Here is a 16,202-nt window from a genome sequence, read left to right as displayed (position 1 = left end):
AAGTATCTATTCCCAGAGGTATATTTCAAATATATATAAATATACATGAAACTATGTCATAAACTAGAAAATTATTAGTAAGCATAAACATTCCTATATACAATGAAGGTCAGAAAAATATTACATATGAAACCATAAATCTATTATATAAAGCTTTTGAATATATGTGTGTATATGTATATGTGTGTGTGCGTGTGTGTATGTTTACATATATATGTACTATGTTGAATTAGAGTCAAAATGGCAGAGTGATAAAACATCTAGTTTACAACTATCCCTTCTCCACAATAATCTAGAAGCACAGTGGTCTGAATTCTGATTGAGAAATTCAAGAAAAAAAATCACAATGAGTTATTTTTCCATCCCAAAATAACAGGGAGACAGACAGGTCTGCAGACACTAAGAATAGGGAGTGGCCAGGGACACACATAGCATGGAACATTCCAGTGCTCAGGGAGAGAAAGAGGGCTGATACAGGGCATCAAGGCAAATAAGTATCAGGGCAGAAAAAGATCCTAAGGCATTCCTGAACTATCACTGGGTACATGAATGAGTTCTATCTGGTAGTTCTGTTGCCTGCTACCAGAGTCAGGTCACAGATCTGGAGCAAAGAGGAGGGTCAGGAGCATGATCTCTAGCTATGTAGTGAACAAGAAACAAGTTCCGGAAAGGTGGCTATGTGGTTCTGATCCCAAGAGCAGACTGTGCCTTATTTCTACCCTTTAGTCTAGTATCTAAGGCTACAATGGGCAAGGCAGAAATCTCAGACCAAAGGGGAGCCAACAGTTCATCATTCCGAACTGCAGAGCCTCTCAAGGGGCTAATAGTGACTGAGTCCAGCAGCAGTCTACTGAAATTCTCAGCCCTACACAAGCTAACACATCCAAACCTGGGTCAGGAACTTGCAGATCTCAGACCAGGATGTCAGTGAATAGACCTCTTCCTGGATTATACCACTTTGGGAGCACTGAAAGCTCACAGGCCCCCACACCAAGCTATGAAAGCAGCAAAAGAATGTAAAAGGACACAAGCTCAATCCAGATAGCTTCTCCACTCCCAAAATATGCAGAGCCTAGCACTAATAAAGTCCAAAGTCAAGAAGAAGGCTGGAGGAATGAGCAAACAAAAAAAGAATCCTAACATAAAGAACTCCTGTGATTGACAAGGAAACTTAAGATACAAACATTCTGTAAAAAATGACTTGAAAATACCTACAAGAAAAGCCTCAAAGGAAAATATAGCTTGGGCACAAGTCCAATAGGAATTCCTAGAGGAAGCTTGTTTTTTTTTTTAAGGAATTAAAAATAATTTTAAAAACCAAATGAGAGCTATGGAAGAAAGATATGAAGAGAGAACTAATAACTAGGGTAAAAAGATATACAAAACTTTATTGAAGAAAAAATAAATCCTGGAAAATAGATTGATTAGAGATAATATAAGAATCATTGAACTTCCTGAAATGTACAATTTTTAAAAAGCCCTGGCATCATATTTCAGGAAATCATAAAAGAAAACTGCCCACATATCTTAGAACCAGAAAACAAAATAGACATTGAAAAACCCCATCAGTCACTTCCTTCAAAGGTAACCTATCTAGCAAGATAATGTAATCTTATTGTGGGGGGAGATTTTTAATGAAATAAAAGATTTCCAAGCATTCCTGATGAAAAGAATTTAATAGAAAATTTGACATGCAAACATAATAGTGAAGAGAAACATAAAAAGAAGTAAACATGAGTGAGAAATCATAAGTAACTAAACAAGGTAAAACTATTTACATTCTTATATGGGGAGATGATACATATAACTCTTCATAACTTGATAATCACCTGGAGTCTTAGAGGGAGTCTAATTAGGTAGAGGGCCTGGTATGATTCCTTTATGTTTGGATGATCTTAAAAAGAAAAACAGAAGGGAAATGAAAAGGAATACATTGATAGGGGGAGGAGAGGAAGAATGAGAAAAATTATCTCCCATAAACAGGATCCAGAAGAAGGAATTTAGACAACAGAGGGAGCAAATGGGATGGGGCAGGTGAAACTTGAACCTCACTCTCATATGAAGTGGTTAAAACAAGAAAGAATACATATTCACAGAATTTGGTACAAAACTACATCTCATCCATTAGGGAATAGAAGGGAAATGGACTAAGGAAAAAGAGGGGGTGGGTGGGAATGAGAGGTTGAGTGGATTAAGGGAGGTAGTAGTCAGAAGCAAAACAAACTCTTGAAGGGGGGGACTGAGGAAAAAAGAGAAGGAAAGTATAAGAAATAGAATGAAAGGACATACATAATGAACAATCCTAACTGTGAATGAGAAAGGGATGAACTCACCCATAAAATGAAAGAGGCTAACAGAATGGATTAGAAACCAAAATGCAACAATATGTTGTTTACAAGAAACATATAAAGATAGAAATAGAATTAAAGATAGGAATGGGAACAAAATCTACTACTTCTCCAGAGTTTAAAAAAATGCAGGAGTAGCAATCATGATCTCAGACAAAGCAAAAATAGATATAATTAAAAGAGAAAAATAGGCAAAATATATTTTGCTAAAAGGTACCATAGGCAATGAATATCAGTACTAACTACACATGTACCAAATGGTCTAGCATTTAAATTTTTAAAAATATTAAATACAATGATATCACCAACATGCTCAGTGTTTCTGAGCTTTCTTCTATTCTACTTGTTCTTTTCGTTTTGCAACACAATGCCTGGCACAATAGTAAGTGCTTAATAGATGCTTATCTATCTATCTGTCTACTATCACTACCTTCTAAATCTCTCCCTTCCTAAATAAAAGCCTTCCCTGGTAACAAATAAGGATGGATAAAACAAACTTGCATTGTTTTGTCATGTATAATTACACTGTATTGGTCACGTCTGAAAATTATGTCTCATTCTGCACTTAAAATAAAGATAACTGGCATTTCTATAATGCTCAAATTTTGCAAAGCATTTTTTACACATTATTTCATTTGCTCCTCCCCCAACCACATTTGGAGGTAGGTGCCATTATTATCCCTAGTTTATAGATGAAGAAACTGAAGATGAGAGAGGTTAAATGACTTACCCAAGATCATACAATTGTTAAGTATCTTGAACTCAGGACTTCTTGACTCCAAGTCTAACCCCCATCCACTATATCACCTAGCTGCTCAATCTATTCACCTCTCCACTAAGAAGTGAGAAAGAGGAGATAGTTTAATACTCAGTCTTCTGGATTTGTGATTGATCATTTCAATGATTAGCATTATTAATTCTTTCAAAGTTGCTTTATCTATATGTTGTAGTCCTTGTATAAATAATTTTTTCAGTTCCATTTGTTTCATACATTATCAGTTCATACATGTCTTTCCAAGTTTCTCTGAATCCATCTCTTTCATCATTTCTTACAGAGCAGTGATATTCTATTAAATCATATGCCATAGTCTCTTCTTAAAATTATATTTTCATTTATTTTGTTAAATATTTCCCTATTATGTTAAAAATTTAACATTTATTTTTTAAAATTGTGAGTTCTAAATTCTTTCTCTCCCTTCTGCCCAGCTTCTACTCATTAAGGCAAGAAATGCATCAATTATACATGTAAAGTCATACAAAAAGACATTTCCATATTAGCTATTTAGACAAAAACACACAAAAGAAAGAAAAATAAAATGGAAAAAATAAGCTTAAATCTGCACTTAGCATTCATCGGTGTTCTCTCTGAAGGTGGATAGCATTTTTTATCATGGGTCCTTTGGAATTGTCTTGGATCATTGTCTTTATCACAGTAGCCAAGTCTTTCACAGTTGATCATCATTATAATACTGCTGTCACTGTGTAGCATGTTCTGGTTCTGATGACTTCACTTTGTATTAGTTCATATAAGTCTTTTCAGGTTTTTCTGAAACCATCCTGCTTATTGTTTCTTATAGCATGATAGAGTTCCATCACAATCATACACCACAACTTGGTTAACCATTCCCCAATTTCCAATTCTTTGCCACAACAAAAAAAGAACTGCTATATTTTTCTACAAAGTATGTCCTTTCTTCTTTACTTTGATCTCTTTGATTTATGGGCCTAGCGTTAAAGACCTGGGTCAAAGTTTTATGCACAGTTTTATAGTCCTTTGGACACAGTTCCAAGTTGTTTTCCAGGATGGTGGACCAGTTCACAACGCCAACTATATCTCTATATCAACAATAGTCTGGGCACCCACTGTTTCCAGTTCTTTGCTACAAAATAATGTGCTCATCTAAATATTTTTGTATGTATGGGTTCATTTCCTCTGTCTTTGATCTCTTTGGGGTATAGGTCAACTAACTGTATTGCTGGGTCAAAGGGTATGTATAGTTTAAATATTTTGACAGTATAGTTCCCATTGTGTGATGATCAACTATTAATGACTTAGGTCTTCTCAATAATACAGTGATCCAAACAGAAAGGATTCATAATGGAAAATGCTATTTACATCTAGAGAAAGAATTGATGGGCTCTGAATGCAGGTCAAAGCATACTATTTTCACCTTTATTTTTATAATGGTTTTTTTCACAATATGACTAATATAGAAATATGTTTTACATGATTACCCATATATAGCCTATATCAAATTGCTTACCATTTTAGGAAGAAAGGAGAGGACACAGGAAGGGAGAAAAATTTGGAACTCAAAATTTTGTAAAAATGAATGTTAAAAATTGTCTTTACATATAATTGGAAAAAATAAAATAATATGTGTAAAAAGAAAATATAGTTCCAAATGGACTAAATCTATATTTAAAAGTCTAATCATTGCCAGTTGAGGGATATAGTCTAATCTTGAGAAAATCATCTGATCTCTGGTGACTTTAATTTTTCTACCTATCAAGTGAGGATAATTATCTCTCTTGCCTCACTCAAGGTAAGGAAATGAGGAAAAGGACTTTGGGGCATATGAGACCCAACAGAACAAACAAAAACAAAAAAGACTTCTGGATAAAAGGTAGAAAGTCAGAAAAGCAGGACAATTTTGATGTGTATATGTTGAATTTGTTATATTCCTAAAGAAAAGGGCAAGTTAGATGTCACGGAGATTGAAATTTTCATGTGCACTTATCTTTCTGTTCTAGTTTTGCACAGGGAAATGTTTGTTTTATCTAGTGTTTGTTAAGTTTTTTTTTAAGTAAATAGAAGAAAGAAATAGCCTCGTGGGAGCAAGAAGCAAAATACAGGAATAAAGGTGATTGCAGAAATGGGCAAGAAATTGATTGAAAAATAAGGACCAGAGAAAAAAGGGCACAAAGCAGATATTTGGGATTAAATTAATAATCACTGAAACTGTTATTCCCAGGCTCATAACCTTGCTGTGGTACTCAGCTCCCTCACTTGCACTCAATTTGCGTACCCAACCTGTTGGCAAGTCCTGTCATTTCTACCTTCACAATGTCTCTTGAACATCTCCATTCACACAACTGCCACCCTGATGAGGGGCCTTATCACCTCATGCATGCCTGGGCTACTGCAATAGTTTGCTGCTTCCTGCCTAAGGTATGTCACTCCAGTCCTTCCTCCTGGCATCTGGCACTCATGCCAAAGTGATCTTCCAAAAGCTTATCCTAAAGCCCTATACTCCATTCCATGGCTCCCTATTCCCTCCAGGATCAAATAGAAAATCCTGTTTGACTTTTAAAGCCCTTCCACAACCTTGTTCTTTCTACTTTTCCAGTGTTCTTATACTTTCCTCCCCTCCGTGTTATCGACCATCCATCTATGGTAATATTGGCCTTCTTGATATCCCTTACACACAACACTCTCTCTTCCAACTCCACATCTTTTCACTTGGTGTCCTTACCTAGAAAGCTCTTCTCCCTTTTCTCTGCCTCTTGGCTTCCCTGACTTCTTTTAAGACTCAGGTCAAATCTTACCTTCTACAAGAGGCCTTCCCAGTTTCCTGCCTACACTTCCTCACTACTAGTGCCTTCCCTCTGAGATTATTTCCCATTTACCATACACACACACACACATACACACACACACACACACACGTGCGCATATTCATCCATATATACACACACATATATACACACTTTGTATATATACATACATACACATATATACATATACATCTGTGTGTATGTGTATGTGTATGTATATATGTATGTATATGTATATATATTATGTACATAATTATTTGCACATCATCTCCCATATTAGAATATGAGCTTCTTGAGAGCAGGGACCATTTGTTCCTCAAAAAACCCTGAGAGAGGTACGTACTGTTATTATACCCATTTTACAGTTGGGGAAATTGAGGCAAACAAAACTTAGTAAACGTCTGAGGCTACACTTGAACTCAGATCTTCCTGATTCCAGGCCCAGCACTATACCAGCTAGCCACATCTAATTTTGGGATTGGAAATATGAAGGAAAGGCCAAAATACATACTTAAAGAGACATAAGAAGGAAAACAGGGAAGAGAGAAAAGGAAGAAGGACTAGCAAGTGCACACATATTTATATGTTCTTATATTAGTAGGTTCTGAAATGTTATGTTGACCAATGAATGAAATCTAATTTAAAAAGGGGAAAAAACTTAGATTAAGGAGGCAGGGATGAAAAATTTGGTTTGTAAACATAATTTCTTGTTGCATCAAATACTAACAACTCCTTTGTGAAGATCTGGAAACTGTATAGCTTTTGATCAAGCTGTAGGCAACTCAGTAAATCGCTTCTATTCTGTCCTCATGGCTGATCTACATAGGTACCCCTAAGGCTGACTTCCATTGGGAGTTCCCAGAGGAAAGAGACCAATTCTTTGTACTTCTCCAGGACAAAGTCTTGGCCTTTGTGTATGGTACCTTTCAGCAAGATGTAGTTTTCCTTCTTTATCTCTTTTAATTAGGTATATTTTTGCTTTCGCTTTGTTTATGATCAGGATTAGTACCCTTGCTTTTCTTTTTTTATTTCAGCTGAAGCACAACAGATTCTGCTCCAACCCCTTATCTTTGCTCTGTGTTTCTCTGCTTCAAGTGTTTTTTGTAAGCAATATATTGTAGGATTCTGGTTTTCAATCCACTTTGCTATCCACTTCCATTTTATAGAAGAGTTCATCCCATTCACAGTTATGATTACTATCCGTGTATTTCCCTCCATCCTATTCTTCCTCCCATTTGTTCTCTCTCTCCTCTTACCCTTTCCTACCTTACTAGTGTTTTGCTTCTGTCTAGCACTTCCCCTGCTCTGCCTTCCCTTATCATCAGTTCTCTCCTTTATTTAATCTCTTCCTCTCCTACCTCCCTGTCCGGTTAGATAAGATTTCTATATTCAATTGATTGTGTATGTTCTCCCATCTTTGAGCCAAAACTGATGAGAATAAGGTTCAAGTGATGTCCATCGCCCACCCTCCCATCTTTCCCTCCACTGTAATAGGTCTTTCTTACCTTTTCGTGTGAGGCGAATCTTTCTTGCCAGTCTTCCAACTCTCTTGGGCTAAAAGATTGTTCCACTCTGTCTTTTTGCTGATTCTACTATTCCAGGATTTGTTTGGGGGTTCTATTTTAGTATTGTTTGGTGAGAGTATGGGAGAGTTCTAGCAGTCTACTGCTTACTCTGCCATCTTGGCTCCCAGAAGTCTCCCTCCTCTTTTCTTAATGCCAGCTTTTTCTATTAACCAAAAGGACTATCTTTTAAACAAGAGTATAATCTTGATACTGTTCAATGACTGTGAGGTCATGAAATACCATAATGTTTGAAAAATTAAAATTGGGAAATTTAGAACAAAAAAAAAAATGGAAACAAAGTGAATGTCCATATATGGAAAATGGCTGAATCAATTGTGGCATATGAATATAAGAATATTATTGCCCTATAAGAAATGGCAAATATAAGGAATTCAGAGAAATATAGAAAGATTAGTATAAACTGATACAAAGTAAAGAAAGAAAAGCCAGAAGAATAGTCTATATAATGAATATAACAATATAAATTAAAACACCAAAGGTCAGGGAACTCATATGGAATGTGATGACTAATCTTATTCCCAGAGAACAGATCATGATACATATTTCCCTCCTTTCAGCAGAGAGATGGGGAGCTTTATCTCTCTTTCTCTTTCTCTCTCTCTATCTCACACACATATACACCCATACACACATGTACATACATATATACATGTGAAAAACTGTAGTACAGGAAAAGTGGCCTTGACAGAGGTTATCAGAAAGGTATATTATTGGAAAAGAAGGTAGGCTATAAAAAAAGTGAGGATCATTTCATATAGAAAGAATGAGGATTCCAATGAATAGGCTGCAGGATCCTTTGCTATTCATGCAACCTCAAGAGATGTACAAGAATTGCTGCAGCACTTTGGGTGGGCAGACTCCTGTGAAGGACTTATGGGATATAACAAGAGTTATATCAGATAAGAAGACATGGGTGGGTTACTATATCCACCACTGGAGAGAATATCTACTTTGATGAGGTAGCAGATCCACTGAAGCATCTATTGATATTTCTATTTCCAAAGCTTTATTTTAAAGCAAGAGCTTACCTGTAGTCTAGTCACTAATAAATGAAATGGAAGCACATTTGCATATTTTAAGTATGTTTGAATTTCATAAGTCTTGAATTTTACATCATGGAAGCAGGCTTAGAAAATATTGCATATACATATAATTTTGAAAAAGGTGACTTGAAGCAAAATTAGTCTTGAGAGTAGACATGCAAAAGCAAGAGATGTGTAATTGTCTCTTTCCACTAGAATAGTCATCAATGCATGGTCTCTTTAGAACTGATCAATGGAACAGGAATACTTTGCCCACCTTACGCCTTACCTTTAGATGGTTCCTAAAGACCAATTCATCCAAAGATTTCTGAGTTTCTTCAGCTTCCAGTTCTGCTCTCTGCTTCAGAATTTCTAACTCCCTCTCCTGTTTTATCTGATGCAACTATATAAGAAAAAGATAACAGTCCTGAGACATCTCTCTCAATGAAGCATCATTGAACTCTAACCCAATAGGCCATGAGAATGCTGGGACACAACAAATGTCACTTGCTCTAACTTCCAAGTTTTGCAGATGTTCAGATATGGAATCAAGGGATACTTTTCAGAGGGGAGAGCAACCTTCCACCTCAAGTTCTTTTTCATTGGTCAAGAAGAAACTTGTATCCCCAGTGTCCAAGCACAATGTCAGGCATATAGGAGTCATTTAATAAATGTTTATTTATTGACTGATTTAAATAATATAATTTCCCTTTTGCCCAGAAAGTGATTTTATCTGCTTCTCTGACCCTTCAAGACAACTAGAGCCCATTGAAATAAAATCATAGCTTCCATCACTATCTTATATTCTATCCCTTCCTTTTTTGAAAAACAAGCATTATATTTTTGTGCTCTTTCCCAGCAGTATCTGTGGTGAAATAATACAGTTTCCAAAATTTTCTCAATGATCTTTTGACCTTGTTAACTGGAATGTATCCAGAGAAGGGAACAGCATGGGAAACTAGAGACCAGGAGAAGATGGGATTTGGGCAGAACAGGAAAGCTATTTTCCAATATTTGAAGAAATACTTGAAGAAGGGGAATTTATCTTGTTCAAATCAGGCCCAGAAGGCATAATAGGACCATAGGTAGAAGTAGCAGAGACAGATTTTGGCTCAATGGAAAATTTCCTTGTAGTTAGAGCTACCCCAAAGCCCAGTGAGTTGCTACTAGAAGTAGGGTTGCCCATCACTATAAGTCTCCAAACAGAGGAGATCTCTGTTCAGATGTGTCTTAGACTAGGATCATAGATTTAGAGCTGGCAGGGACCTCAGAGATTATCTAGTCCAACTCCCTCCTTCTATAGGTGAGGAAACTGAGGTCTCAGTGGTTAACTTGGCAAAGCAAGGTTTTACCCCTTAGACCCCTTAGACTGATTTCTAGCCCAACTACTGTATCACCTGAGATTCTGTGATGTATTAAATAATGCTGACCAGTGTTTCCAAGTTTCTTCCATTTCACATGAAGGATGAGAAAAACAGCTTCCTACTTACCTCACAAGGTCAAAATGGTCAAAAAAAGTATTTTAGTTTCCCCATCACTTAAGGATTTATGGTTTTGGAATGCTAAAGGTCAAGGTCAGAGCTAACAAAGGAGAAGTTTTAGAATGAGACAAGAAACCAGAACCAATTTTAGTTTATAAAAATGACTTTCACATTAAAAAAAATACAATCTTACATTAGCAGATAGTTATCTGAGGGAATATGCAAAAATTCATAGGAAACTAAAGCATACCTTCATTCTCTGAAGAAAGCCAAGAGATTTCTGTTGCATGTTGCTTAGATAACTGATACAGGCATCTTTGAAATATTTGTTGCAATTTTCACATCCTTCTGAAAAATAATAGAAGCCAAAGATGAACAAGCAACACCTATAAAAAACAACTAGTAACCACTGCCCTCATTTATATGGGGCTTTTGTACATTCTGATGCGATCAATCAACAATCCTTTTTAATTACTCATGTGATGGACACCATGCTAGATGCTAAGGAGACAAAGACGTAACTCCAACGGTCCTTTCCCTTGAGAAGACTTACATTCTGTTCAAGGGAGACAACATATCTGGACTGAATATTTATGTTATCTAATGGGGAGCCCCTGGATTATATTGAGCAAGAATAATGTGATCATACCTATGATTTAGGAAAATCATTCTGGACGATGAATTGGAGTGACAAGAGACTTAAGGCAGAGAGACCCAATTACAAGTCTGTTACAATAGTTCAAGTGAGAGGTGATGAGGGCTTGAACTCAGGGTGGCAGTTGTACAAATGTGGAAAAGAATACGGATGCAAGAGATGTGGGAGAGAAATAAACCACAGTAATCTTGCAGCTGTGACTTATTTTGATCCTCAGAAAACTCTAGTAAGGTGGACAAAACTGAGATTATAGTCATTTTGTAGATGAGAAGACTGAGGCCCAGAGAGATGAAAATAATAACTAGATTTTATTTATCTCTTCATAGGAAGGAAGAGGTATCATTCAGCTGGATCGATTCAACTGTAAGTTGAATGTAAAATTTGCCTGTTGCCTGGCAAAACGAGTCTAAATTTGGAAGGGAAGCCTCTTCCCTAGTCACTCTTAGGGGAAAAAGTCAACTTTAGTTTACTTTTGACAACTCTCAACTCCTTTCTACTGAATGCTGCTTACAAAAAAGACCATCACAAATAATAAAAACAAGTAAACTCATTTAACCAAGCAAAACAGCAAACAGAAATTGGAGACATGCTACAGATTATGTGTTCATCCTTTGTTGCCGAAGAAGACCATGCCATCAGAGAAATAATGACATGACTTGCACTTGACTTTGTTTTTGAGTGAGGGAGGCCCGTGCAGCTTCACTTCTCCTCCAGAGCCATCTGAATCCAGTGACCAATTCATCAGGATGACTGGAGATGACCCAGGATGAGGCAGTTGGGGTTAAGTGACTTGCCCAAGATCACACAGCTAGTGAGTGAGTGTCAAGTGTCTGAGCTGAGAGTTGAACTCAGGTCCTCCTGACTCCTGCACTGATGCTCTATCCACTGCACCACTTAACTGCTACAGATTAGAATATACCAGAAGATATGTAAAAATGAATGAGCTCTTCAGCTGGGAGTAAGATAACATCTCAGCTTAAGTCAAGAGGGAGGGCCCAATTTTACCCAAATTGGTTCACTCTAACAGTCTCTAGGGAGGCAAGCTAGAAATCAGACATGTTGAAGAGCTAGCTTCTGCTGCAAATTTGTTGTTTCTCTCGGCACATGTCTCTCCCCAAAACTGTTCGGGACCAGCCTAGAAGTCTCTTATAATAAGTACGTAGCATCATATTCAATATTCTCTCCACTAATGAAGAGTCACATCTTCCTTTCTACGCAACAATAGGGCTTCCCTACCCTACTTGGGTGTAAATCAGGTTACATGCCATTAGGCTGCTATATGGATAAGCTACCTGCAAAAAATTGAGAGTTGGCCATAAAGGTTATTACTATATCTGTGACTCTATGACACCCCGCCTTGTCATTATTATTGTCAGAAGGTGTTGAGATCTCACAATCAAAAGTGGCCCTTTGGGGGCTGATAGTAGGCAGATCTGAAAAGGCAAGAATAAGTTTTCCCAAAAATATGAGTACAAATGAAATATTCACTTTATTTAGCAACCACATAACCAAATACAATAGTGTGTCCTCCCAACAGTGCCTATGTGAATCCCTCCTGGTGAAAACAATACTGCCATTTTGATAAGAAAGGTATCCAACTGAGATCTTTCCTTCTGAGGGGAGGGAAGGGAATAATATATTTGCAGCATCATTTTCACTCTGTTTTATTTCTTTTGAAAATAAGGTTAATGGGAGGTCAAATTAATCTTCATTACTCCATGTTTTTATATGTGTATATTAAAATTATAGTATATCTATTTGGGTCCATGTGTATACATATGTGTATACATGTTTATGCATATGCACTATGACTCTCGCATCTCCTAGGTAAGCAGCATGGCACAGTAGACAATGGAAAGATATCTAGAAGCAGAGGATCTGGATTTAAATCCTGCCTCTGACATATATGACCTGTGTGACCTTAAGCAATTCTTTTGCTCCCCAGAGCTCTAGTTTCTTCCGCTGTAAAATAAGGTGGCTGGGGCTCTAGATTTATAATCCTGAGATACCTTTCCTGCATATCAGTGCTAGAGGTCCATGGCCAATAGTTGTATCTTGGGCAAATTGTAGCTTCCATATGGGCAGCCTTTGCTAGAACAGAACAGTATGCATTTGGTGGCCTGGGAGACACCTCATGAACCATGCGGGTGAGAGGCAGAAGAGCTTATTGATGCTTAGGAGCATTTTGTTCCATTTTCTCGCTGGTCAGCCACTAGTCCACTTTCAATTTTATGCTTGTCCCCCTCCTAGAGGCAAAAGCTGTGGAGGGAAACTAGAACACCAGTGAATCCTCTGATCCTAATCCTGGCTGAACTCACAGTCAAAGCTTAGACTCTATACTTCTCTCTTGGTACCCAAAGAGAGACATTTCAGCCAGATATGTTGCTGTTTCCCTCCCAGCTGGATTTACTTATCTATTTCTTTTTACTTATTTATTTCTTTTGCTCTTTTGCTCTTTAAAGGGGCCATTCCCTCTTTACTTCTTAAAGAGGCCTATTCACTGAATGGGCATTACCTCACTCTAAGTGAGTACCTGCATAGACCAAGGTCTCCTAATGCATCCTGGGCCTTCTCCAGTCATCCTGAGGAATATCTGGTCACTGGATCCAGATGACTCTGAAGGAGAAGTGAGGCTGGTGACCTGCACAGCCCTCTCTCACTCAAAACAAAGTCAAGTACAAATCATGTCATCATTCCCCTGATGCCATGGTCTTCTTTGAAAACAAACAGCGAACACAGAGTCCAAGCAATCCTTTTTCACTTTCTCACAGCCCAAAAGGTCTCAGATTCTCAATAAATCAAATAGCCAAGCAGACTGAACGGCTGACTTCTCTTTTAAAAAAAGACCGTTGCCCATTCCATAACAGATCTGAATTTTCTCATTCCAGAGCTGGCTGGAAACTACCTTTCCCAGCTCAAATTTCTTATAATGCTTTGGCCCTGACCTTTGTGTTGCTCACATTTCACCCTATTAGAATTATTTCCAAATACGTTTTATCCCTGTACTACATTGTAAACTCCCTGAGCTCAGGTTTCATATCTTATTTTATTCTCCCATGTAGTAACTACTTAATGAAAATCTAAGAAAAGTCTATTGTTCATATGAAAAAGGCCTCTTTTTCAATTGTTTAAGTTATAATAATCTGTTGCTCTTTCTTCATAGAGATAATACCCTGACCCACCCTCAAGATTGTCAAGGGGTTCTCAGCTACAATCCAGCCCAGTGGGGATAGATGCACTAACTCATCCATGTACTTAATGTCTCATCCTATCCCCCTGGCCAGCCACCCCCTATCACAAGTGGCATAGATTTATAAAACTCTGTGTGACTTATCCTAACATGCATATTAGGAGGAGGGAAGGAAGGAGAGGAGTGTGGTCTGCTTCATTTGTTTGTATGCTTTGCCTAGTGTACTCCATAGGCATTGCCTGATAAAACCACCTTTAAAGATATCCTGAATGGATCAAAGGATTTTTGCTCTATCCCTTTTTACTCAGGTATTTAGTCAGAAGGGCCTCTCTCAGATTGCAAAAGGCATATATGGAGTAAGGAGGAAGGAAAGGAATAACGTACCTACTTTATTCTCTGGGAAAGGAAGAGGAAAGAAATTGGCCACACTGGGCTCAAAGGCAGGCCCAGGGCTCCTGGGGATAAGCTTGCCTGTCCTGGGACTCTGGGTTTAACTGGCCATTTCATAATGACATCATTGAAAAGGAAAGGAGTTAACTCACAAGGGTTTTTCTACTGATGGCTGCAGGATGATCTTACTATTTACTTAAAAAGAAAAGCAAGTTTTACATAATAGACCTGCAGTTTCATATACAATCCTTTTTCCCTCTTCTATGTTTATTCAAATGATCATTCTAATTGGTGTTTGTGGTTTTCAAAATAAAAAATAAGAATTGTTTTAAATCAATTTTTCACAAAACTAAAAGTATGGGACCTATCATCCTTTAAATATCTATCTCAGGAAAAATAACAAGAGTTAAAATTCTTAGATTTTTAGAGTAGTAGCAGTGCTTAATGGATTTTCAATTGAGAGAGCAGCCCCCTCTGCTGATAAGAATCTCCCTATGCTCTTTTCACCACAAAGCTAGCTAGCTGATAAAGTACTGAAAGGAGTTTGTACATTGGTTTTTGGTTTTTCGTTTGTTTTGGGCCAAGCTAAAGCATCATGGTGACTCAGAATACTTTATAAAAGCTCTTAGATCTACCTTATAAAGTGAGGAGTCATTCACTAAGCAGTACTTAGCCTAGAGCTTCACATTCTTGAGTAGGTATTCCAGAGGCAATATGATAAAATGAAAAAGAAATTAAAAAAGTATCAGACATAAAAGTCTAATTTCTGTTAGTGTGATCTTTGTTGCGTGATATTAGGCAAGTCACAGTCTCTGTTCATGTTCTTTAATCACATTCTAATTGACCAATGGATCTGTGATCTGGGTATACACTCCAAAAATGCAGATCCCCAAATACCCATGGTTCTTACTTCCTACCTTGCTGTCCCTTTATGTTTTTGCTGTGTACAAAAGAAGTTGAAGGGGGTCACACAGTAGTTTGGTTGTTTTTTGTTTTATCAGTCACCATGACACAAGAATTTATCATCACCAAATGGTGGGTTGGCTTACTTAGTGATAAATCTCTCTAAACTTAGCTAGGTGGTCCTCAGGAAGTAGTATTATTTCCTGGACCACACAATGAAATTAGGATAATAGTACTTGTCTTGGATTGTCTCACAAACTTGTTTTATCATATATGATATGAATGTAAAATCCTTTGAAAACTTTGAAGTGCAATCTATATGCATTCAATAGTGATAAAGTGTTTGGTCAATTGATAAAGAGGGGCTAGTTGCAAAACCATTGATGGATAGTTGGTGGATATATTGCCTAAATATGCAAGGATGTCAAGAGAAGTTAAAAAGTCCCTGATAGACTGGGCAAACTACCCATCACAAACATACAGAAGGATATGGACCAGTTGGGCAACATAGATAGGTTGTCATCTACATTACTGGAGGAGAAATCCAAATAATTCAGATTACAACTGTGTTGTAGTACAGCTATTCCTTTCACATCACAGGGCAAAGTCATTTGAATACATTTAAATATACTCAATGAATGGGGTGATGTCTTAGTCAGAAAGTTGAGCCAGAGGATCAACTATTCAGCAGCTCCTCCTTTCTCCTCACCCTCCCCTCCTGGGGTCTCCATGTGAGCATTTTCTCCCTACAGTAATGAGTAAATTTGGCCATGGCATAGTGTGTGGCAGAGTCAACTGAGCCAGAGCAGGAATCTAACTTTCAAGCTAACTGGTTCCAATAAGGAATGTCAAGGTAATTACATTAGTTTATGTATAAAATGTTTTCTTCAGGACCAGGACCCCAACAGCAAGAGACTGTATTAATTATAGTGACTTCCCACAATACAAAATACAGACTGAACAGTGTAAACAAATAGTACGATACATCTGGGTTCCCCACACCCCAGTATTCTTCAGTTGAGCCAGCCACTAACACACCTGGCCCAGTTGACAATGCAAACTCATTTTC

At 37.4% G+C, this 16,202-nt stretch overlaps 1 protein-coding gene across 8 annotated transcripts in view; it reads right to left on the bottom strand.

Moving 5' to 3' along the window:
• Positions 1–16,202, bottom strand: part of CCDC187 (coiled-coil domain containing 187) — a 116,182-nt gene that overhangs the window by 30,624 nt on the left and 69,356 nt on the right. For 7 of the 8 annotated variants that reach the window (XM_072632966.1, XM_072632967.1, XM_072632963.1 and 4 more), the window contains 2 exons: positions 10,246–10,343; positions 8,804–8,917 (listed from right to left, as the gene is read on the bottom strand). In XM_072632966.1, coding sequence (XP_072489067.1) covers positions 8,804–8,917; positions 10,246–10,343 — 212 coding nt within the window. The remainder of the gene's footprint in view (positions 1–8,803; positions 8,918–10,245; positions 10,344–16,202) is intronic. The other variant, XM_072632965.1, reaches the window with a different exon arrangement.

Source organism: Notamacropus eugenii, chromosome 1, assembly GCF_028372415.1.
Source record: "Notamacropus eugenii isolate mMacEug1 chromosome 1, mMacEug1.pri_v2, whole genome shotgun sequence".
Classification (NCBI taxonomy): Eukaryota; Metazoa; Chordata; class Mammalia; order Diprotodontia; family Macropodidae; genus Notamacropus; species Notamacropus eugenii.
This window is presented reverse-complemented; position numbering and strand designations above follow the sequence as displayed.